General features: G+C 63.8%; 1 protein-coding gene across 10 annotated transcripts in view; it reads right to left on the minus strand.

Moving 5' to 3' along the window:
- Positions 1-24,700, minus strand: part of AGAP1 (ArfGAP with GTPase domain, ankyrin repeat and PH domain 1) — a 348,436-nt gene that overhangs the window by 225,954 nt on the left and 97,782 nt on the right. For 6 of the 10 annotated variants that reach the window (XM_036022678.1, XM_036022675.1, XM_036022676.1 and 3 more), the window contains exons 2-4: positions 14,256-14,314; positions 9,107-9,194; positions 8,437-8,448 (exon numbers count right to left, since the gene is read on the minus strand). In XM_036022678.1, coding sequence (XP_035878571.1) covers positions 8,437-8,448; positions 9,107-9,194; positions 14,256-14,314 — 159 coding nt within the window. The remainder of the gene's footprint in view (positions 1-8,436; positions 8,449-9,106; positions 9,195-14,255; positions 14,315-24,700) is intronic. The other 4 variants (XM_028509859.2, XM_028509858.2, XM_036022679.1 and 1 more) reach the window with 1 other exon arrangement.

Here is a 24,700-nt window from a genome sequence, read left to right on the forward strand (position 1 = left end):
CTCCTTTAGGTCCGATAAAAACACTGATGTCAAACTTGCTAACATTTTTGGAGAGGTTTTTATATTGTGACCTTTAAAACACTGGGAAAACATTTCATCGGTAACATTTTAGTTGACGAAGTTTGACCAAGTCAGATTTCATCTCCTCTGCCAATTTTTTTAAACTCCCGGATTTCTTCTTCTTAAGTAACTACTGTGAAATGCACCGACAGGAAGGGCCGCGTGTGAGGTGGCTGCTGTGGTTTCCACGGCGACACTCGGGTGGCAGCCGCGGGGACAGGACTTCCCGGGGAGGCTGGGTCTCTGAGGAGCCTGTTTAACCGACACCGAAGGTGGTGGAGACTGACGGCTGGCCAACGGGGACGAGGGTGGCCGTCTGTCCCTGCCCTGGTGCCCCTACCGTGAGGGGCTCCTGCCTTGGGAAGCCCCAGCCAGAGGGGGCTCCCCGCACCCCACGTCGGACGGGCCTGAGAGAGGGGAAACCCGGGCTGTGCGGCCACCCCAGAGCAGGGCCGGGGCAGCGCCCACCTCAGCAGGGAAGGGCCAGCGGGTCGGGCCAGGGGGACGCGGGGACAGCAGGCCCAGAGCGGCAGGAGGGGAAGGGGGAAGTGGGAGGAGGAGGCAGGAAGGGACAGAGCAAAAACACGGCCGGCGGAGGAGAAAACAAGCCCCAAGAAGCAGAAGGAAACCCTCACAAGTGCCTCCACGCCCCACGCAGCCTCAGGACAGGCTGTCAGAAAGACGAGGGCTCAGGGGTGGGGGGCATGGGGCATGATGGGGGGGCGGGTGAAGTGGAGACCCCTGAGCTCAGGGTCAGCCTGAGGGTCCTCCTTTCTGACTTGGATTCCATCTGGCTTTAAATCCTAGCTGCGGAAACCCTCTCCCCCACCCCGAGACCCAGCCCCCCCACCACCACAATCAGCAACCACTGAGACCCCCAAGGGAGCAGAAGGCAGTAGCCCGGACCTGACCGACGGTCACAGGTCATGGCCTCTGCAGGTTAAAGGGCACGTCTTGACCTGAGTTCGGTCTCAGCCCCCCGAGCCCTGAGGTGGAGCGACCCCCTGGCTACTCTCCCACGAGAGCAAACAGAGGGACCGGGGAACAGACCTCAGAGCTGTCCTCAACACCTGAGGGGGGATTCGTCACCCTGGCCTCGCCTCCGGCCAATCAGCTCCCAGCGTCACCCCGAGCCCCAGTGCCCTGCGACCTGCCCTGCGGAATCCGTCACCCACTCCCCTCGGGGAGTCCTCCGTTCTCCTGGGTGACATTTGTCATGACAAAGGGGCCACAGGTTCCTCCACCTCCGTTCCCGGTGTCCGGTGTTCGGGCTGCGCAGCCCCAGGGGCCCAGCCCCCGCCGCCCTGTAACCGGGACCGGGAACACTGCAGACAGAACAACTACGGTGTGAAAAGGGACCAGAGAGACACAGCCAAACCCCTGTTTCCCACACTGAGAAACGGCGGGAAACAAACCCAGTGCGTGAGATCACAGGGACAGAAGTAGGCATCTGGGAGCTAACGGGCAGGCTCGCGGCAGCAGCGGCCCAGCGGGAGGAGAGCCCGGCGTTTCCGACAGCAACCCCCGACGGACCACCTGAAGGCTCTCCGCAGAGGAAGCCCAAGGCCGCGCTCCTGGAGCGCAGGACAACCGCAACCCGCTGCTGCTGAAACGACGCTCCGGACACAGCCACGGAGACCCGCCGTCGCTGTGAGGGTGGGACAGCGGAGGCCCCGGGGACGGCCCTCGCGCACCGCAGGGAGGGCGGGGCTCCTGGCCAAGCAGCGGGCTTCCAGGGCGCTGAGGGGCCGTCTCCTGAGGACCCAGAGATTTTTGGAGAACGGCTGGTTGAAGCACGCCCTGTGCATACATAACTGATTTTGGAGCTGCACCGCAGGGACAGCCCACGGGCGTCACACACCGAGAGCCCGGGCCCGCGTGACGGGCGGGCAGGCCGCCGGGACGGCTTCTGTTCGGGGTTCAGCTCGGGACTTCCAGCCCCCCATTCCCGCGGCGCCCATGCTGTCGGACCCGGTCAGTGGGCGAGCAGCCCGAGGTTGGAAACAGGCCGCCCTGGCTGGTGCAGACTGAGCGCCGGCCTGCGAACCCAAGGGCCGCTGGTTCAGTGCCCAGGCAGGGCACAGGCCTGGGCTGCAGGCCAGGTCCCCAGTGGGGGGTGGGGGGGCGTGTGAGAGGCAACCCCACACTGATGTTTCTCTCCCTCCCTTCTCCGCTCCAAAAATTAAAAAAAAATCTTAAAAAAGTAATAATATAATCTTTAAAAAAAGAAAAACCGGCGGATATATACACATCAAAAGTGCCCTTTGCGGGGCCCACGTTTTTGTGACGTCCAGCAAATAAAGCCAAAGCTAACAGGAGGCAGAGGCGGGCGTCAGACTGGAACTGGGGACGACTCTGGGGCCCCGTCCTGTGTTCACCGAACCAGCCGCACCGCCTTGTCCTTCGTCAGCCGCGAGTCCTGAATGCATCCGCCGGGACGAGTGCAAGGCTCGGACGCAACGCCACGGTGCCTCAGAGACCCCCACAGAGCATCTTCCGAAAACACAGCGTTGCCGCTCGGAAAGGAGCTGCACCAGCGCTCGAAGAAGTGGCTGGTTGGCTGCCTAACAGTTAAACTCGATGTCCTCCCATGCTGGCCTAACAGTTAAATGGAATAAATTCCATTTCCTCATACTTTTCCTCAGCACGTTGGAGGAAAATGTAAATTAGCAGCTTAAGAAATAAAGCTTATTAAGAGTTCTCTCCTCTGAATACTGTCTTTTTAAGACCGAAAGGAAACAGAACTCAGGACGGGGGGGTGAGGGGGTGGGGGGGGGTGGGCTGGTCTTCCTGGGCCAGTCCGCCAGCGTCGCCAGCCAGCAGCGTGCCCAGTCTCACCACTCTGGTTCAGTTCCCTGAGTGTTTCCCTCTTAAACAAACACTGCAACCGCGGTAACATCATCATGCAGATGTAGCATTATCACAACGTAACAACGAGCATCACCCCAGCCCCAGGTTCCCTGTGGCCGCAGCGGCAGCATCTTGGGAACTCCGCCCTGAGTGCCCCCAAAGGCTCGCACACTGCCTGGCCCCCAGAGAACTCGGCACTTCCCCCGGCGGTCCAGCGTGAGGCGCCCTGCTGCAGCCGGCCCAGGGCCCGGCGGGTGCCCGAGCGGCCCAGGCTGGGAGCCGCCCACACCCACGGGTGGGCTGGCATCAGAGTTCCTCCTGTGACGATGGCTGCAGGCCGGGAGGGCTCGCCGTGGACACTGCATTTCTCTGGCTGATGCAGGCAGGCCATGGTTTGGATGTCGCCTTCCATTCTCCCCCGGGGGACTCTGTAACTGTTACAGTCTCATGGAAACAATGTAACTACCTGAATGGAAGGAGTGCAGCAGGCTTGGGCTCCAGGCTTCTGTCCCCACCCTGGGGGGGTGGTTGGTCCCCAGAACACCCCAGAAGGTGAGCACCGCCTCCGACGTGCGTGCACCTGTCACTGCGCCTCGGCCAGAATCGGATGGACCCTGCCGAGGCCCGGGCCGCCTCTGCATCTGGAACGTCTGAGGACACACTCGGCCTGCATCTGCGACCCTGCACCGCCGGGCTCCTGCCCAAGCCCCAGTGCGAGCCCGGGCGCCCGGCCCTGGACAGCCCAACCGCACCCTGCAGCCAGCGCTTCGCAGCACTCCCGGGCAGCGGCTGCTCCTGGCGGGCGGCAGAGGGTCGGCGGGGAGCCGGCTCCCACCCTCGTGAGAGTTCCCGGGGCCAGGGGTGTCTGGGGACTCCCCCCACCTGTCCCGTCCCGTCCCTCTGCAAAGCTGGCACTGATGTGATGATTACTAGGAGCCCTGGTGCCTGGCCGCCCTCATCCATCCCTCCCCCTTCAGGGCCACCTGCCCGGCCGCTCCCCAGAACCAGGGCGTCTCTCTCCGTCCCTGGGCTGCAAGGGGAGAGGTGGTCGCCAGCCAGCCCGACCCACTCTGAAGTGACACACTCACACCTGCCTGGGTACCCCGCGCCTGACGGGGCTCCACCCTCCCTCCCTTCTTCAGGCCCCCCCATCCAGTCCCCTCCCCTTGGCGTGCAGGTGAGGACAGGCTGTGACGTGGTTTCTGTTACCGCAGCAACCCCCCGCCACAGCGTCACACACACTCCCTGGACCCACTCAAGCAGCCCGCGCACAGCAAGGGCCAGCTCTTGTTTCACCTGCGGTGGTGCTGTTTCCCAACGCAAGCCACACAGCATGAAAGGGGACTCAGAAAAGGGTCACGGACGCCGGCCACAGGTGCAGGGATGGGACCCTGCCACGTCCAGACGCCAGGCGCACGCCCCCCAGCCGGCGCACTCGGGCCGCTGCCGGAGCCTAGATCCCGCCTCGGGGCCCTCCCCTGCCCCATCCCGGGGCCTCGGGAAGCCGCCCGGGGGGGTGGAAGGCTCCCCAGTGGGCTGACCGGCTTCCATGTCTGGCCTGGGTCAGTCACCAAAGACTTCACCAGGTCAAAGCGTCTGAACCCTGGGACGCTGCCATCTTTTGTAAGTCATCAGCAGCTGCCTGTGGTGTGCGTGCACACATGCACGCCCATGCTCGTGCACACATGTGCACACAGTCAGCCCTGATCCTGCTTGAATCTCGTGCCTGGTTCCCACCGACAGACACCTCAGCTCCCGGGCTGGCGGGCCCCGGCAGGGACACAGGAAGTGGGGGACTCCAGGGCACCCCCACTATTCCTCAGTTCCTCGCACACAGGCCGCTCTGCACAGTGGAGCGCGCCCAGGTGGGGCGTCCCAGCCTGCATGGCGGGAGGTGTCTCAGGGCAGGTCCTGGCTTCAAATTCCCACGCAAACCGAATGACCTGGTTTTCTTTCCTTTTCTTTTCTGAAGGGGGAGAGTTAAAACATCGAGCGGCGGTCACGGGGCGTCTGTGCCAGGCACGCAGGGGATGTGAAGGACATCGACACTCGAGGGAGGGGGAGGGACTCAAATTACACAATGTCACTCCCCAGTCCCACCAGCAGCCACGAGTGGGGCCCTAAGGGCCGGGAGTCATTTTCCATCCATCCCCCCTCCCTGAACCGGATGGCAGCTGCCACTCTGTGGTGTGCCCATCAGAGGTGTGAGGGCCACACGTACCCTGAGGGGTCTGGGTGAAGCTCAAGAACGCAGGCGGTGAGCACTGCCGGACGGCCCGGGGCAACGACCCACCCTTCCTGTCCCCAGGAGGTCGCTGGGGCAACGTCCTCAGCTGTGAGAGCAGCTTCTGTTTAACCCCTGTGTGTGTGTGTGTGTGTGTGTGTGTGCGTGCACACTGCTGTGGGCTGAACTCATCCCCAGGAAGTCAGGTTCCAGTGTGCACCCCCATTACCTGCCCTGACCTTATCTGGAACTAGGATCCTTGCAGATGAGGTCAAACAGAGGAGGGTGGGCCCCAGACCCAGAGACTGGTGTCCCCCACGAGAAGAGGGAACTCGGACACACGGACGAGGCCACGGGGTGAGAGCGGCAGGCAGAGACGGGAGTGACACGCACACAGGCCCGGGGGCACCGGCAGGGGCCGGCAGCCCGTGTGCCCTCGGAGCTCCGGGAGGAGCCGGCCCCGCCGACGCCCGGTCTCGGGCTCCGGCCTCCAGGCCGAGAACAGACTCCCTCCGTTTTAAACACCGGGTCCGTGGGGTGAGTTACGGCAGCCCTGGGACTCGGCAGGCGCACGTGCACGCCACACACACACACACACACACACACACACACTCTTAGAAGCACACTCGCCGCTAGAACTTGACTCTCTGGATCACGTTCACGGAACCCCAGGCCCCGTCCTGAGCGCCCTACTCCGGCGTCAGCAATTCACCAGCTGAGAAACACGTAACATTTAAATCCACTGTCGCTGAAACCGTGTCTCTGAGACGCCCCAGGTTGTGTGAGTCAGCTCCCCCTGCTTCGGGGGTGAAACGCCAACCCAAGCCGCACACTGAACACACACATACTACCGCCCCCCCCCCCCCCCCCCCCCCCGCCCCACTGTCCTCCAGCTCCAGCTGGAATCACAGACGTTCCGCTTGGCGGGGGTCGGGAGGTCGCCCGACGGTTTCCGCGGAGAGAGAGAACTCTTCTGAAAACAGGGAGGCCTCCCCGCCAGGGCAACCCGCGGATCCCCGGCCCGGGGCAGGGCCGCTGAAGGGCGCCAGCACGCTCGCTCAGTCCGCAGACCCACCAGGGCGGGCAGGAGACGGGCAGGGAGCGCAACGTGCCCTGTGCATGGGCGGGCCGCCGCCGCCCACGGCAACGGGCCTGCCACTGGAGGGCCTGCCACTGGAAGTCCCGCCCACGTGCGCCCGCGGCAGGGGACCGCCCCCACAGCTACGAGAGGACCAGTGTAAAGGAGAGGGTGGCAGTAAGACCAAGAAAGGGAGAGGCCTCCCAGCTCACTCCGAGCCCAGCGCCTCGGCCAGGCGCCCTCATCACCGCCGCCCTCTGCGGGGGCTGCCGTGAGCCTTGGTCTTCACGGCAGGGTCCCAGCGGGGGCTGAGCTGCCCTCGGCCGACTACCTCCCGCACAGCCAGGAGAGGGAGCCAGGGCTCCGGCGGTCTGTGTGCACCCGGGCGGGGATGCAGGGCAGCCCCACGCCGCGGCCCATGAACACACTCCTCAGGGACGGCACGGGGCGGGGGGCGGGGGGTGGGGGGCGGCAGGCGGCTGTCAGCACCGACGCGCTCCACGAGATCGGAAACCACCGCGCCGAGATGGGCGCACTGACGGGGGAAAACACCTCGGTGTGTGGAGACAGCGAGGAATCAAGGCTTTTCTCATCTGCTTCCAGAAGCAACCGCCACAGTTCCTTCCCGCTGCCGTCCGGAGGCCCGCCCGGGGCCCCGTGGACAGGACGCGGGAGTCAGCTTCCGGTCTGGCGGTCTGGTTCAGGGGACAAAGGCACGGCCACCTGCCTGCGTCCGGGCAGGCACGGGTGACCGGCCCCCGGGGACGGGGACTCGAGGGGGCGGAGGGGCTTCCAGGCACAGGTCAGCCCCGGAGGCCCCAGCAAACGGCAGGTGGGGCGCCCCCGGCGGGTGGGCCGCTCCCAGCTCCCAGCACCCCGAATCCCCTTGCCCTGGAGGCAGTCGGCGAGCGGGCCGGGGCCAGGCGGCCGTGGGCCATCCTGCTCCTGCCCCTGCCCCAGGAGGCCCTGGGCACGGGGCCCTCGGGGGAACGGGACACTTATTCACTGTGCGGAGGAAAGAGGAACACCCTTTCTCTCTCTCTCTCTCTCTCACACACACACACACACACACGTGCAGGCTCCCCTACCCGCTAAAACCACGCACCTGAAAAGCTACACGCGACACCACGGAAGTCAGTGGAGTCGAGCATGGTGCTTGAAAGACCGAGTGATGGGCTGTCACGAGATGGTAGTCGGGGTACAGCTTCACCGTCCCGTGAACGAGAACACGCGACAGAGATGCCTCCGCGCCCCCGACACTCGAGGCCAGAGGCAAAGACACCAAGGCTGGGCCCCCCGGTGAGTGAGGAGACAGGACCCGCGCAAAGGGGAGAGGCACAGCCACAGCACAAGTGACACGGGAAGGGGGAGGTGTCCCCGAGTGAGACCGCTGGCGACTCCAGCGCCGACCACGCCAGAGGTGGGACTGACTGGCAGAGGGGCAGGGGCACTGTGACAAAGTCGGGCGGGGCTGGAACCGGAGCGCCGGGGGGTGCAGGTGAGGAGGTGACTGTTCCCCTGCAGGCAGGCTGCCCAGGCCCCCCCCACCCCACCCCCTATGGGCATCTCCAGCCTCCACAGCAGCCGCACCCACGGGACACACGGAAAACCGGACTCGGGGGAAGTCACAGCCACACCGGAGCTGAGGCAGGCAGACTGCAGTCCACACGGGGACAGACCCGGGGGGAGGGCAGAAAGCCCGCCCACGCTCCACCCACCGCTCCCCTCTCTCCAGACCATGTGGCCTCCTGGCACCTGCCCGCACCTCTCCCTGGACGGCACCTGTTTCCTTGTTGAATCCCACCTCCACGCCTCTGTGCTCCCCCCCGGCCTCTCGGAGCCGTCCGCTCAGCCTCTCCCTGGTGCGGCCGTCACGGGGCTCGTGCACGCTGGCGAAGCCCCACGAACTCACGGCAGAGCCCCGAGCGGAGACCAGAGCACCCGCCTCCCCCCCCCCCCCCGCCCCGCACTTCCCTGCCGGGTCCCGGTCCCCGGGGCGGGGGTTAAACACTAGAACAGGTGTTACAGGCAACACGGGAAGCTACTCGGACTACGGCTAAGAACACAGCTAAGGGACGCAACAGGGTGGATGTGGAACTTAAAAGAAAAAGGCAAAACGAAACCCAACAGGATGAGGCACAGGACGGGGAGGGAGGGGCGCTGCGGCGCGGGGCTGGCCTCTCCGCACGAGACAAGCGCTACCACGAGGAAAGTGCATAGTTACCTGCGTCCATTTCTGCAAAGAAGGGAACAGCCAGTGAGAGAGAGAAGGAACCAGAAATTCAGTGTCTCAGAGTTGGATTCCAAAAGGTTACAGGGAGAGAAAATATAACTTAGAAAAACTACACGGGGACTGCGTGGGCGCCTATCGTTACCGTGCTGAGGTTAAAGCGAAAATAAAACTGTTTTATCTGAAGAAGGAAAAACCTGCCGGCACGTGAAATACCTTACTTTCGTGCAAAATCATCGTGACCTACGCGTAGCACAACACAGAGGGGGACACACTCCAGCACGCGGTTTCCGGAATGGCCCGCGTCCGGGGCTGAGCCACGAGACACGCAAGTTATGCATAAGCTCAGCATCCAGAGCAGAGCACTGGCCGAGCAGTGTCTCAGGGCGTGAGGCTGGACTACCGTCTGCAAGGGCCGCTAGCAGGGAAGAAATGGGTTCAAGAGCATTTCACGGTCTTATTCTTGCTCCAAATGCCGCAGCGACTCTGAGGGGCCGGCTACGAGCACTACGGGAGGAACAATGCGCCTACGGACCTCCCCTGCCCGGTGCCTGATTACTCTCTAGACAGCTGACCCGTCAGGGTAACGATTCAGGGTGCAGTTACAGGGAACATTACAAAGCTAAGCTCTGCTAAGCGGGAGCCTGCCCGCCCGACGGCGTACCTTCGGGAGACTCCTCCTGGACGTAGGTGCCGGTCAGGTAGCGGTGCACCAGCGCCGACTTGCCGCTGGCCAGGTTGCCCACGATCCCCTGAAACAGAGCAAGGGACGACCGTTAGGGACCGGCACACCAGCCCGCCCGGCCGGCTGCAAGCGGAGCGCGTTCATCGGGCAGCAGGTCTACGCGGGATCACGGACACGTGTAGGCTGGAGGGTCGGACACGGGCTGAGGAAGTCCTTCTGCCAGAGGGGAAGGGCCGAGGCCCCTCGTCAGCAGGTCCTCTTCCGCCGGCCTCCCCAGATCCCCCTGCACGGGCCGAGGCCCCTCCTGGAGAGCCCAGGCAGTGGGTCCACCAGGGAAGGAGCCTGAGCTGGCGCACCGTGCATTGTGAACCCTCTGCACCCTGAGCGTGGGGTTCGGGGCCGACCAGAGCATGCGGGGCTGAGGAGCACGTCCCAGGCATCTCGATCACGGCTGCGGGGTGGGAGTTTGGAGCCGGGTCAGATGATGGGGAAGAGCGCCACAGGGGTGAATGACCCCGCGGGGAGGGCCCGGAGGGGTGCAGCCTGCACAGGCTGAGCGAGCCTGAGAGCTAGGCAGCTGCTCTGAACACGGGGAGCCAGCCGAGGGACGAAGAACAGGGACCCCGGTCTTCCCAGATGCAGAGCTCCCCTCGAGAGTCAGGGTGCCGTGAGAGCAGGCTGCAGTGACCAGGCGGGTGTGCGCGCCATTGGCTTTACTTAGGCCAAGGCCATCTTCAGGACGGGCTCCCGAGACCACGGCCAGATACCTGGGCGGGAGGTGGGCACCCCCAGCTCCGACGTTCCCGCGAACCTGGGCCTTCCCTTCCCCCGGGTTTGCTCAGGGTCTCCCTCCTCCCCCACCTTCTCCGGGGAGCTGCCTCTGAAGAACACCTTCCCACCTTTCCATCTTTTCCTCCCCCACTAGGAATCTCCCGTCTGTGTTTCATTGTGACCAGATCCGCTCTTTAAGAGAGACAAAGCAAAACAAGAGACCCGCCCATGTCTGCCAGCGGGGAGGCCAGCCCCAGGCAGACTCTCGGCAGCACTGGTTGAATGAGCGTATGAACGAATGAGTGCATGAATGAATAACTGCACGAGTGAGTGACTGCGTGAGTGAATGAGTGAACAGTGAATCAACTGAGTGCATGAGTGAAGGAATGAATGACAGTGCATGAATGAGTGAACAACTGAGTGCATCAGTGAACATGAGTGCCTGAGTGAGCGAATGAGTGAATGAATGACTGGGTGCATGAATGAATGGACGAGTGAATGAATGAGCGCACAACTGTGTGCATGAGTGAATGTGGGTGAATGAGTGAATGAAATGAGTGAATGAACAAATGAGTGAATGAGCAAGCGAGCAAGCGAATGACCCCGACACCAGGCAGCATGGACGGGTGGCTGCATTCCCAGGGCCGAGCGCCAGCCTTGGGCAGATCCTAAATAAAGCCATTTCCCTTCCTGCTTCGACCGTGCTGTCTTCCTGCCTCGGGCCTCTGTAATCCCAGAACTTCTCCCTATCAATTATTCTTCCGCTCAAGGGCACCCGCAGTTTGTCAGCTTCACGCTGAGGAAACCCGGAACAGTGTGCCACGGAACTAAATTTTTAATTAAGATCAGAGCTTCTCTTCGCCGAGGAGGAAAACGCTCAGCATCACACACCCAGCAGCTGGGCTTTCTGAGCGCGGCAACAGCCCCTCTCCTGTGCGTGCCCACGACTTGCAGAGCTCGGGCCGGCCCCTCGGGAAGCACAGATCCCTCGGGCCGGGGGGCAGGGGATGGGACAGACCAGCAGCCGGCCTCGCAGAGGAAACGAAACGACAACTGAGGACGTGCCGTCAGCGGCGCGGCTGCCCGGGGCCCAGGAGCTGCCCCCCGGCGCAAACCGCAGTGTGCGTGCGGCCCAGCCGGGGTGTCCGGGCTCCGTGGGGAGCGCTGAGGCAGCGTGGTGAGGGCGTCCTGGCAATTCTGGGACAGACCTATGCGTTCCAGGTGGACAGGGCCGTGACCGCCAGCTGTTGTCACCCTCTGAGCAGGGCCACAGGCCAGCCGGACGAGAGCTCGCTGTCGCCGCCTCCCAGGAGGAAGGGGAGCGTGTGTCCCAAACGTCCCTGCTCACCGGCTGCGCCTGCCGCTGGCTGGGAAGGAGGCCCAGGCTCCCAGTAAAAACTCCAGGTGGGAACTCGTCGCACACACACAAGCAGGACGTGACGAGCGGCTGGCCGACACGCCCCTGCACGGGCTCGGCGCCCGGGGTCTCCACCCTCCTGCTCAGACAACAGCATTCACCGTGCGCCCGGCACCCAGGCCCGGCCTGCGGCTCCACAACGGCACCAAGTGCAGCCGTCGCCGGTGACCTAACCCCAGCACGACTTCAGGACCCATAAGGCATGGTACCAGCGCTCTTGAGGAGAGAGCAAACAGTGAGACTTCTTTCTCTGGCAGATTCCAGAAGACGGATCTCGAAGCACAACATAAAGAGCCCATTGGAGGCGTGCTATTATGTCGCTCAGCTGCCGCGTTCGTGCAGTGGGGTCGGGGGTTCCGAAGGCACTGACCTAAGGGGCCACCTGCGTGTGTGAGTGTGGGGGGGGGAGGGCGACACTGGGGCAGGAGACGGCCGCAGCCCTGTGGACGGACACACAGGGGCCGTCTCTGAACAAGGGGGCGCCTTCTGCCGGTGCGGGTGGCTCTGTGGCACGGCACGCCTCTGCCCCACAGGCTGAGCTGTCTGCTGCCGCCGCCGCCGGGCAGGCACCCACCTGCGGCAGAGCAAGCCAGCCGCCCACCCACAGGTCGGGGCAGGACGCAAAGAACGTCCCCTTGAGTCCTGCGGAGTCACTCACACATCCTCGTCCACGGGTGGGGTGGACCCCAGCGGCGAACCCCAGCTAACTCTCAGGCAGTCACTCTGGGGGAGCCGAGTCCATGCCGCCCCTCGACGGAACCACCTCTGCCTGCCCCGGCCTTCACCTCAGACCGCTGCGCGCTGTCCCGGCGCCGGCCGAGGCGGTCTGCGGAGGTGAGCCACACCTCGATTACCGGCGGCCTGGTGCCGGGGGCTCCGGCGGCGCCCTGGACACCGCCGACTCTCACAACCAGGCCCGAGTCCGAGGGTTCGGACCTCAGCAGGCCGTCAGTCAGTCGCATGGCCGCTGGCCGCAGGTGACCACGCCAATTTAAACTAAATAGGCAACAATGGGAAATTCAGCCCCTCCGTCGCACAAGCCACACGTCAGTGCTCCCCAGTCGCGTGGGGCAGGGGACACCACAGGGGACGGCGAAGACGGAGCACGTGTCCTCACAGGGTGGGAAGTGCTTCCGGCAGGGCTGGTGCCGGTCACGCTCCCGCTCACCCCCGGCGCCGCCCTTGCCTGTGACCGGGTGCTCGGGCCAGTTCTTGCAGCCCCTGAGCCCCCGCTTCCCCGTCTGCGGAGGGAGTGGTCGGGAGGAAGTGCGGCGACAGGCGAAGTGCCCACCACACGCCCGCACGGAGGAGCCTCGTGGGGACGGTCATCGCTGTTGTCACCGAGATGTCATTCCCGTGTTCTAGTCCCCAGCAGGACCCGGGCGGCACTGTGGTCTCACGAGTGAGTGTGGGTGTGAGTGTGTGTGTGAGAGAAACTGGCTGATTTCCCCAACAAACCCCCGGTAACCTCGGCACCAGTGTGCGGCATCCGCCCAACAGGCACTTCCGGACCACGCACGGGGCAGCACTCCAGGACACGACAGGAGGTGGTGGCCATGTGTGGGTCAGGCCTGCAGACCCTGGCTCCCGAGGCTGGCACGGGGCTGATGGGCCCTGTGTCTCCCACAAGGAAGGAAGCCCACTGGCAGGTGCCCCAGAGAAGGTCAGTGCTCTGCTGGCGGCAGGGGGGGCCGGCTACCGTGGCCCCCAATTTCAGGGTGGGTCCCCACATGTCCTCCTCCTCTAAGAAAATGATGTGTTTCCTGGTGACAAAAATCACTCTTAAAAGTCTTACACGCCTCTTCAAAGTCGGGACATTCCTTGTTGCACGACCTCCTTGTCTCAGCAGTGAGCCACCCGAGGGTCCTATCCCCCGCCCTGTGTCCAGCCAGGGGAAGGTGTCCAAGGGCCTCTGGAGGTCCCTGGGGGTCCCGGGGCAGGCAGGCCGGGGCTGCTGATAAACGCCGACCCTACAGCGCGGGGCAGGCCCGCACCGGGGCCGAGCTCCATCCGTGTACGCCAGACCAGGGGCACGTCTCTGCTTCCACCGTGCCGCCAGAGCCCCGCCTCGGAGGGTTACACACGCGTGCATACACACACGGACAGGTATACACACCTGTGCACTTATACACACGCCACAGATACACAAGTGCACGTGCACCTGCACACACATACACACATGCATGCAGGTGCAAGCACGCACATGTGCACGTACATGTGTGCACATGCATATACACACAAGCACCCATACACATAAACACATACAGAGACGTGTCCCCAAATACCACCGTTTCACGGCAAAGAGCAGGGCCCCGTCAGGCGGCATGTGGCCCTTCCTCCCCCCTTGAGCGGAGGCACCAGGGGCGGGTGCTCACAGGTGTGGCTGTGAGAGACCCGGGGCATTTTCCATGCGCTGACTTGAAGCTTTAAATAATCTCACTGGAAGAATATTCAAAGTCCGTAACACAAAATCCTTCCTTTAATAATACGCCCCTACTTCATGCAATGCAGTGAAAAACCAGCCCCGTTGTCTACGGGCGAGCTCCGGAGCTCAGGGACTCATCAGGGGGACTGACTCGTCACGGGGACTGACTCGTCAGGGGGACTCCCCGTGACCTCCGGCAAAGGGCGAGTGAGGTCGTGTGTGTGTGTGTGTGTGTGCATGCGCATGCGTGTGTGTGTGTGTGTGAGAGAGAGAGAAATCAGACACACACACACACACACGACAGCAAAACACAGACAGACCCCCATCCCCGTGCACACGAGGTCCCAGCCCTCCCAGGGACACCCCCACCCAGAGGTGAGCTCCACCTCGGGGCCTCGGGGCTGTGGGCCTGGGTGTGCCCACAGGTCGCCCCGCCTGTGCGGAAGCCCCCCCCCCGCCACACACACACTCGAGGGGATGGACGGACGGCCGCCGCGGCCGGGGGAAGCACTCACCACTTTGAGCTCCGGGACGGAGCGGCTGAGCGTCCATTCCTGGCTGTTCACGAAGGCGTCTGTAAGACAGGAGGGGACACGGAGTGAGACGCGCGGCCGACTGGGTGCAAGGCCGAGACGCCCCAGGGGGCCGGTTTCCGCACCGGAGGACAGAGGGATGGACGGACGGGCCGCTGGTGGGCACCGCTCTCGGCGGGCATCACGGCTGCCCCAGAGAAAGTGGGGCTCCTGGGCCCGCACGGCCATCCCGGGGCCGCGTCTGCGTTCTGCCCCCTAAACCCTCAGGCCCACGCTGCCCAGGACTCCGAGGGGCCCCCAACAGTGACCCTCCTCATCTCCAGGCCCCTGCCGGCCGGACAGGCCCACCCCAGCCAGGGGGTCCCGGCGGCCCACGCTCACGGGTGGGGAGAGCCAGGAGGCTGCCGGCTCCCCAGGGCTGACCCTGTCAGGGCTGACTGTGCCATTTCCCGCCACGGGTCACTTGCCCGAACCCCGCCAGCCAAGTCAGGGAGGGGAGGCTGGGTTCCGAAACCCCATGTTCACGGTGGGACACCCGGCACCGCGGAACAGAGGGCTCTGACGTCCCGCTCCTCTCCGATGCCCCGGACGCAGAGGATGCCAGGAAGAAGAGGGGGCCCAGCCGCCACGGGCCCTGGGCCCAGCCCCGCTGCAGCCTCCGAGCACGCGGGGCAGCCTCCCCCAGCCGGCCGTCTCCGCCCCTCACCCCCACGTGCGGGTCTGGGGGACCCGCTCAACACAGCTGACCCGGGCGCCCTCACCTCCCGGGCCCCCAATGGGCCGCTTCTCACGGGTGAGACCACGTGCCTGGGAGCGGGGCCCAGCAGCTGCTCCAGGACCCCCGAGCCGACAGCAAACACCTCTCCCTCCAAAGGGGATGCACTCCCCACCATGTATCTTCCACAGGTTCACAGTGCTCGTCCCCCTCCGTCACATCCACGAAGTAGTCCAGTGAGTCACAGAATGCCCCTGAGGCACTGCCTACGAGACCTGTCCCAGGTGCGGCACCTGCCTGGGCCCCAGCGCTCCGAGAGTTCCACAGCCACCAGAGGCCAGCCCCGCCCCACCCCGGAGAAACGGCAGTCCTGGGAAGATGGGCCCACAAGCGAGCTGTCAGGAAATGCCCCAACAGAAGCTGGGCAGGGAGAGGCTGCCCGGGGGGGGGGGGGGGGGGGGGGCAGCGGTTGTCAGCAGGGTGTCTCTGAGGGACTGGCACTGAGGGACCAGGACCTGGAAAACGAGGAGCAGACGGCCGGGGACAGTGCCCAGGCCGGGGGGACGGCGAGAGGGGTGTCAGAGACAAGCCGTGACCTGGACCCAGGTGGTGGAGGTACGGGAGGGAGGGGGAGGGAGAGGGAGGGAGGGAGGGAGGGAGAGGGAGGGAGGGACGGGGAGGGAGGAGACGGAAGGGTGGAGGGGCAGCCCCCCTGAACAGCTACGTGAGAAGGGCAGGTGTCCAGGTGATGGGGCAGAGGGAAGGGGGGGCTCCACGTTGATGTGGGGGGGCAGGCGAGTGGGTGGTGGGGTGCGCCTTCACAGATGGTGATCGCCGGGTACTGGGGGACCAGTCCCCATGTGGCACCCGCCAGAAGGCCCCCCATGATCGGGCTTTGGACACATAACACATCTCCCAGCAAAGCCCCCGGGGGACATTCAGAGCCAGACTCGCTATGTGCGCTTGGCATCAGACCCCCGCTGCGGGGCAGCTCTCAGCCTCTGAGGAAAGCCGTGCAGCCCCAGCCGCACTGTCTCCCTGTGGCCGGATACCTGGCCCCCGGACTCTCGAGACGGTGCTCATTTCTCTGCAAAGCTTCACGCACACGGAATGTTGGCTTCCAGGAAATTTAACTTGGCATCTACGCCTCGCCTCGAAGTTCCCCGGATGTCCCCAGCTTCCCGCTGTCCCTGAGCTCAGTCAGGGCTGCATCCCAGTGGGTGAGCTGGGGGCCAGTGGGGGAGAGGGGGCGGAGGCCGCTGTGAGGACGAGGCGGCAGGAAACTGAGCCGCGGGTCCCCAGAGCAGGAGGCCCGGCTCTCCCCCCTTGAGGCCTCTGCCGCTGACGTGCGCCCTCAGCACCAGGTAACGGAGTGCTCCCCGGCGCCCTCCACGCGGCCCTCGCCGACAGGGGACCTGGCGCATCCACAGGGGATGCTGGAGTAGCTGAGGCCCGGCCTGCTGTGTGGCCGGGGAGGGAGGAGGAAGAGGGGTGAATCAAGGCGGCAGGCTCCTGGGAGCCCCAGCTGGACGCCAGCCCATCCCAGGTCGAGGCCGTGGACAGGTGTGGAGGCCGTGCCAGCCGCACGCCTGCTTATTGCCATGGCAGTGCATGTGCATCCCCCACCTGTGAGCACGGTTCCCTCCCAGGATGGACACCGTCCATCTGCACAGGCGCCGCAGCGGGCGGGAAGGTCCCAGCGTGCTGCCCCTACCTCGGAGCCGCTGTCCCTGGTCTCTCCGGAGGGGGGACTGCCCTGGGCCCTGCCCCGCCCAGGGCATGAAATCGGGAGGGAGGGGCAGAATCTTCCAGTCGACAGCCCCCACCCACTGCTCTGAGATCCCAGGCTCACAGCCTAATCGGAGGAAACCCGGACCGACTTCCAGGAAGGCTTCTGGCACATCTAAAATAGCAGCCGGGGATCCCTGCCAAACCCGCAGGCCCGGGCTCACTGTGTTTGCGCGGCCGGATTTAGAGCGCTGAAAATAAAGCCACCGATGCGGACTTCTCAAAACCAGGACTGGACTGAAGGGTGGGTGGGCGGGGAAGTCAGGAGCAAAGAAGAAGCACAACTGTTCACCCAGGGATCCGGCAAGGAAAACAAAACCTGAAGAGCAACGCGCCCACTGCACGCCGACGCTGACTCGGTCTCCCCAGTGGGACGGCTGCCCGGCCGGGCGCAGCCCCCGGGGCACTGGTGGCTGCCGGAGCGTCTGCGCCCCCGAGGCTGAGGTGTTCTCCCGCCCATCCTCCGGGGCTGGGGCCGAGAATAAACCACCCTGTGCGTCCTGGTTTTCCCTTTTACTTTCAACTAAACCCCGTGCGTGAATGTTTCAAGTGTAGAAGAGCACACGCTCAGATCGGGGCTTCGCCTGTGACACAATGTTGCCTTCAGGGCCAGGCCTGGAGCCCACGGCGGGTGCAGGGGAAGGAGGGGCAGGCACTCACCTTCAAAACAGTGGGGTGGGGCAGTCGGAGCCCCTTCTAGTCTAGCTCCCCAGGGTCGTTTGTTTTAAAAATGTGTCCTCTGAATGGTAAAGGGGAGGTCACACACGGGCCCCAAGTGTGAGCCGGGAAGTAAGAGCCTCCCTCCTCCTCCCTCCTCCGAGGAGATGCGAGCGAGCTGCCCCGCTGTGGCCCTCGGTGACTGGGCAGAAGGGGCTTGTGTCACCCGTGCTCGCAGTCACCCGCGCATTTACCGTTGTGTTATCTTCATCGAACGCATGAAGCCGTCAGACAGATTTACCACCAGATAAAATTAGTCCAGGGGAAATAACGAAGGATTTTTTTTAAAGTATCGATGCCACCAAATGTTCTTAAATGCACAGTACAGACCAGAAAAAAAAAAAAAACATGCAGCTTGACACCTGGGCCCCAAGTCTCCCACGCAGGGGTGCAAGCCTCGGGCGAGCTCATGGCCCACCTGCTCAGCCAGCCCTGCCAGCCACGCCCCCCCTGCAGGGCGCGACCTGCCATGCACACACCCGCGCACACAGGCGTGCACAGGAGTCCACCGCCACTGTGGCTGTGACCACTCTGAACAGGAGAACAACCCTCGGGGGGACATGGCACAGACCCTTCAAGATGGGGGGGTAAGAGGGAGGTGTGGTCTGGGAGACCCTGACAGCGGCCCACCAGCTGACAGCGGCGGCAGCCTTGGGCTCGGCTCAGCCTCCCCTCAGCCCCACCTGCCTGCACGTCCCCACGAGCTCCCTCTCTCTGCAGATGGCCAACCCAGCCTCCCGATGGACGGGACAGGGACCCACTGCTGCCGGGACCACGAGACCGACACGCGGAGGAGCTTCCCCGGGGCCCAGCCTGCAAGCAGCACGCAGGTGTCACTGCCTTATCGCGGCCCAGCAGCAAAACCAGGCTAAGAACAGACGCGGTCGGCTCGTTCCTCAAACAGCAGCTGGGTGGCCGGCGCGCCAGACTTCACACGCCGCCCCGCACGCCCTCTGCCCTGCCCCCTCCGTGGTCCTTCCCCGGGTGCCGTCCCTCCGCTGCCGTGGAAGAGGCGGCGACTCCCTGGCGGGCATTCGGCGCGTCCCTGGAGACACAGGATGGATTCCGACTCCGCAGCCGCAGAAGCACCCGTGTGTGTGTGTCAGTCACAACGGGCAGAGGGTGTGCAGGGCGGCGTGTGAAGTCTGGTGCATGAGCCACCGCCCCCACGGGCGGGACCACCGCCTCCACATCAGGAAAGGGTCCCAGCCCCCACCCTCCATGCCTCCCAGGGGCCGGACACTCGCAGCAGAGTCCGCGCAGCCTGGCTGGGGGCCCGGGGTGGGACAGGGTCTCTCTGCGAGCGGCCGCGCCAGCAGGGACCCGGGGCGGCAGGACACGCCCGGAGCGTGCTTCAAGACGGGGCTGGTGGGGGCCTGGCCGACTCCAGGAAAAGCGGGAGGTGGAAGGAAAAGTGCTCCCCGAATATGTGCCCAGGACCCCGAAACTCTGACAGGCAAGCCGAGGAACTGGACACGGAGGATAGGTGCCCCGGCCGGCTCTCCAGGATGAGACGGAAGGTCCGGCCCTGCTGGTCCGCACACATGGGGGCGCGGGGGACATCCCGGACACCTGGTACCATGGACAGCTGCCCGCATGCCCGCCACATGGGTCTTCCCCAGACCCACATGGGTCTGTCCCTGGGCGTCTCTTGTCCCCAAGAGACGCCCAGGGACAGAATCACGGTGCGGCCTCCAGTCTGCGGTGCTGCAGGTAGCCCCGCCCACTCCCCCCGTGTTTAATAAAGCCCCGCCCACTCCCCCGTGAGATGGCATGACGAGCCAGTGGCACACGGTTTCACCTGCACGTTTTGTCCAATTACAGTGAACACGTCCACCTGCGGAAACTCACCCAAAATGGATGTTCTGGGCCAAAAGACGGACCCCACGGAAAGAGAGCTCCCAGGGTCCCTACCCGGGCAGGTCACGCTGGGGCGTCCCAGGCCAGAGGCTCTGTAGTGAAGGGGGTACCTCCGCCCGAAGCCGGCCCTGCCCTTCGTGTCCGCGCATCTAGGTCCACAGGGCTGTGCAGCTGCGCAGTGAGCCAATCGCCCTCCAGAGGGCGCACCGTCTCGGCACCTCTCCAGGTGTCAGATCCCGCGCCTCGGCCTGGCTTTCTCCTGCCTTCCCTCGTCCTCCCGGCCCCCTCTCCTCAACCCCAAAGGCAGAAAGGAAACGGCGCAACTGTCCCCCCGGGGGTGCCTGAGAGCTTGCTCCTGGTGACGTCACCAGTTTGGTTTGAGTAAACCCTGAAAAAGTCCTCCCCAGCTCTGCGTGTGCCCATGTCAGCAGCGCTAGCCCGGCAGCTAACTGACCTTCCCAGGACGTCCGTGGCACCAGACACACACGTCGCATCATCTCATTCACTGCCATTCAGAGTCACGTGTCCCAGGCTGGCCTGGGGAGGATGAGGCCCCTGGGTGTGAAGGGTGGCGGTCACCACGCCGCCACGCAGGAACCTGGGAGCTCAGTCACCCCCCGGGGAGCAGCGTCTACCTTCAGACTGGAAAGGAAAACGACTGAGAAACCCCCTGTGGCACAGAGAGTTATCCAGACAACATCACTGCACTCTGAGGTTGTGTCACACTCCACGTGCCCCCTCCTGTGTCACAGACTCGAGCCCCTAGTGCCAGGGCAGCCGGGCGGAGCCAACGGGCTGGGGTCTGTCTCGGGGGAAGAGGGCAGACCAGACAGTCAGCCTGGGTGTTTTCACGGGGTAGGTACCTGCCGCCCCCACCTGCCACCCGGTCAGTGAAGAAGCAAGTGGCCTCCGGGGAGTCTGAGCTGGTGGCCAGAGAGGGTGGGAGCCGCGTCGGAAAGGAGCCCTGGCGGTGCCCGGCACAGAGGACGAGGGGCTGCATGAGTCCCTCCGAAACACCTCGAACGAGTGGGCGTCCACCCCCAGGAGCATGTGTCCCCTGGTGCCCAGAGAAGCCCCCGAATCAAGCCCCTGCGTGTGGACCGCCCGACCGGCTCACCGTGTTGTGCAAACCCTGGCACCCAGGGGTCGTGCCTGGAAGGGACCCGACACCGAGGGCTGTCCCCAAGGGGGGCTGCATGAGAATGAGACCCGGCTCGTCCCCCCTTTCATGCCCACCGGCTGAAACGTGTCTCTCAAAACCGTTAGGTGAGGAGAGGCCGCGCGGCCCCTCGCACGCCCCGCGCTGGCGCCGCCCAGCACCGCATCAGCCAACAGGCTCCCGGCCCACAGAGGCCCGCCTCTGCCAGCCGGGGGCGCTGACACAGCAGCGACGCTGGAACTGAGGGCCAACTCAAGAAACGAAAACAACAGATCCTGAGAAAACAAAGGGCCAAGATCCGTCCTTGAGTTTACACTCCAGCCGAGGGAACAGGTGCGCACGAATAACATCTTTCCGAACTGCACGCGAGCCTGCGGTGACGCGTCCGGTAAACTACCAGGAGACAGAACGGACGGAGGCGGACGCACATCTTTGAGGACCGCAGGGCAGGAGAACTCGAGTCCCTGCGGCCGGCAACTAGGGACCAGGCAGCACTGAGCCACCGTGGGCTGCCACCAGGGCCAGCCCAACCCTGCCCAAAGCAGCAGTGGCGGGTGGGTGGCACCTCAGAAATGGTGTGAGGCCACCAGCCCCCCGTCTCTGCCGATCTGCTGACCTCGATGTTGCTTCTGCTCGGCACCTGGAGGTGCCGCCGCAGCTGCCTGGGGTCCGTCCCCAGTGCAGTCCTCAACGAACAAAACCTTCTCTCTTTTCATTATTTCACTCGTTGTGACATCATTTCTAATTGACATAATTGTTTCAGATGGTTACAGGAAAAAAGAACCCAATAACGTAAAGGAGATTTCCTATAGAAAACAGAAATCTTGTGCCAAAAAACATGTAAAACAGACACTCACTACGGGAAACACACCATCCCTTTTAATGGTGCCTGACGTTGGCGTTCGTCACACAGATCGGGGAAGAGAAACGATGTCTGAGGGGTTCACTGTGGAAGTCCCACCCACCTGCTCGCAGGGACCTCCGCCTGCTCGCAGGGACCTCTGCCGCTGCCGGGCACTCCCCTGCTGACTCCGCGGGGCCCGAGCCCTTCCGCCCTCCTCCGGGGCCCCGTGGACTCCACTTCCCGCTCGAAGCCGCGAGCTGCCTGTGTGGGCCGCAGCCCCCCGCTGGCTCCTCCCTCGAGCACCTGCACCAGTGTGCACACCAAGCCCAGCAGTGTAAGAGGGGCTTCCGGCCCGAGGGGGGCTCGCTATTAGAACCGGCAGACGTGAGCACACGGGCACTGGTGCGGAGAAACAGCAGTCACTCCTGCCCCTAGGCGTCCCACGAAGCTGTGACTCACTAGAGCGTCCTCATCTCCCCCAGCAGCCCACCGAGCTCTGGGGACAGGGACAGGCACTGGGCCCCGCCCCCCCCCGGACGATCGAAGAATGGCGGAGAGACAACAGGACCCCGCAGCGAAGCAGAAAACAACAGCGGTGCTGGAGCTTTGCAGTCGCTCCTGTACCCCACCACCCCAGAGGGGTTCGCTCACGGTGGGCCGGCCGGATGGCTGCGCTGGGCCTGCACCGAACCTGGAGGAACCCCCGTGGCACACGCCGTTCTGAAGGTTCTAGTGATGGCAGGAGGCTGCAAGCCCGCGGTGATGGGAGGAAAGAGGCTCATAGGTGACCGTGCCGGAACACCAGCTCCTGCTGGAGAGAGCCGGCACAGCAGGACGGGGCCCAGGCTCCGGCGCCTGCCTGCTCGGAGGGGCCCCGGCTGACCCTCGGGCGGCTCGGCCTGTTTCCCACGTGCACTCTGTCTCCACGGGGCAACTCGACTTTGAAACCACCACCGCCGCCACCAAACTGGGTGCCCTCAATTGCTCTCAGGAGTCGCTGATAAAGAGGTGAACTCAGCAATCAGGTGAACCGCTCAACTCTGAGCGCGTCATTAGTTCAGAATGTTTCAGGTGAGAAGCTGAGTTACATTGTTTCTTTAAACCCCCACGGTCCTTGTCTGTAACAAACCAAGTTTGACAGTTAGGGTGTATCAAGTTTTTGTGTTCTTTCCTGTAACTACTGCTTCCTCTTTTCTCCACTGGAGTTTCTTCTCTCTTGAACTGTACAGAACAGTCTAACACGCCACAGAAACTGAGGGACACAAACCAAGAGAATCAGAAGTTAAAGAACAAAGCCACTCATTAAAAACCACGCCATCAGAACTCAGCTGCGCACCGCTAAACCACTAACAACCTCGGCCAGGGCTGTCGATGGGCCGCTTTATTGCTGTGATCAGTCCTCCGGGACAGCGACGGACACCCCGCAGACGCGTGTGGCGCTGGACTGGCGGGGCTGGCGCCCACGGCGGGTCCCAGGAAGTACTCACTAGCAGGCTGGTTGGGGTGCAGGGGGGACACTCGACGATGTAATTAATCATTTATCATTGGATCTCACTTTGTATTAAACAACACGTGTGTATCAGGTGACAGGAAACTGCCCTCGCTGACTGGCCCGGGGCCTCTCCGAGCCCTTCTGGCCTCGGCGACGGTCATGACTCTCACGGGGGGCCGGCTGCCCCAGGTCTCTGGGCGGCAGCTGTCGTGCAGGGGGGAAGGATGAGAAAGAGCAGGTACAGATGAGGACCGATGGGGACCAGGGAGCACAAGAGAGGCAGCCGACAACGGCCGGCTCGGCGAGCCTCGCACCCTGACTCCCCGAGTTGCTCGTGCAGGGGACCGCAGGCGTGTGACACGGAAGGCCGCGTGTTTTAGAAGACGACCCCCAGCATCCTGCAGCCCTCACCCTAGCACAGGTGCACCGCCTCAGACCAAGCTCGGCACTCCGGAGCCAAGGAAACCGCTGGAAACGCCCAGGGTGATCACCTTTAATTTTCCTGCAGCCGGTTCAGAACTTGACGAGCTGGAAGGGTCTAACGACAGAAGGCCTGCCCGGGGACAACCTTCCCTACTTTCCTTTAGACTTGACAGACGCTCAGAGTTCAACAGACGGGGGCCAAGGTTGAGGGAAACCAGCGATGTTCCCCTCACCCTCCGGACCACGGGCCAGGCCCCGGCAGCTGATCTGGAGCCCAGGAAGGTGCCAGAACGGGAGCTCTGCTCACAACTGTCCGGCAGGCGCTTGCTTGGCAGCAAAACCCTGGACCGCGCCAAGTGTCACTATCTCCGACTTCGCTGGTCATTGGCGCCTGATGACAAGGGGGCCGGCCGGCCACACGGGCAGCATCCTGGAGCCTGCCCCACGCTCCCTTCCAACTCCTGTGAGCCCTGCACGCCCACCTGGCCCCCCGCTTCCGGCAGGGCCATGCCCACCTGCGCCCTAAGGACGGTCACGGAGCTGCTGGGCCTGCGTCGCCACATCTGGAAGTTACTGCAGAGAATTCACCCTCAACTCAAAACCCCATGTAGCTACTAGGACCCCAATTCTGAAAATCGACGTCACAGGAAGCACATACACGAAACTCGGAAAGCACGGGATAAAACCAGAAGGCCCTCAAGCTATGGGGGAAGCACTTTTACTGATAGACATTGGCCTTGCAAGTATCTTAAGAGTCCCAGCATCTCAGGCGTTCTGACCGAGGGCTGGTGAAGGCGGCAGCTTTTCTGTGCTCGCCCGGAACATCAGAAGGAGGTGAGGCCATGCCATTCTGACTGTGTGTCCCTAACGGTCAGTTTTTCTGCACAACCCACAACCCGGGTCTCACACCAAAGTCACCCCCCCACCCTCAGAGGGCTGGCCGCAAGGGACAGACGGACCGAGCACTGTTACAATGATGACGGCTGCTATCTGACACTGGCCCAGAGGGGAACATGCCAATGAACTCTGAACCTTCAGCATCCCAACGCCCCTCTTCCTCCACCTGAACAGAAGGGCACATCACCTCGCAGCCACAGGTACCAGGACGGGCCGCCTTCCTCCCACCTGTTCGCGCACCTGCCCCCCGCCCGCTCCCTCTAGGGGGCACACTTGCCTGGAACCCGGGGGGGCAGTTACTATTATCTACAAAGCCCACGGGAGCAAAGACGCAAGCCCGCTGTTGGAAGAGGGGGAAACGGGCTGCGTGCGCGAACGTCGGCTGAGCGCAGACGACAGAAGCAGCAGCTTCATACGAACTATGAAGTTCGTCAGCCGGAAGGGCCGCGTCCCTGGCGCTGACCGGCTGACGAAGCCATCGGTCAAGAGCTCCGCCCGAGGACAAACGCCCTCCACAGCGCTGGGCCGTCCC

Source organism: Phyllostomus discolor, chromosome 4, assembly GCF_004126475.2.
Source record: "Phyllostomus discolor isolate MPI-MPIP mPhyDis1 chromosome 4, mPhyDis1.pri.v3, whole genome shotgun sequence".
Taxonomy (NCBI): domain Eukaryota; kingdom Metazoa; phylum Chordata; class Mammalia; order Chiroptera; family Phyllostomidae; genus Phyllostomus; species Phyllostomus discolor.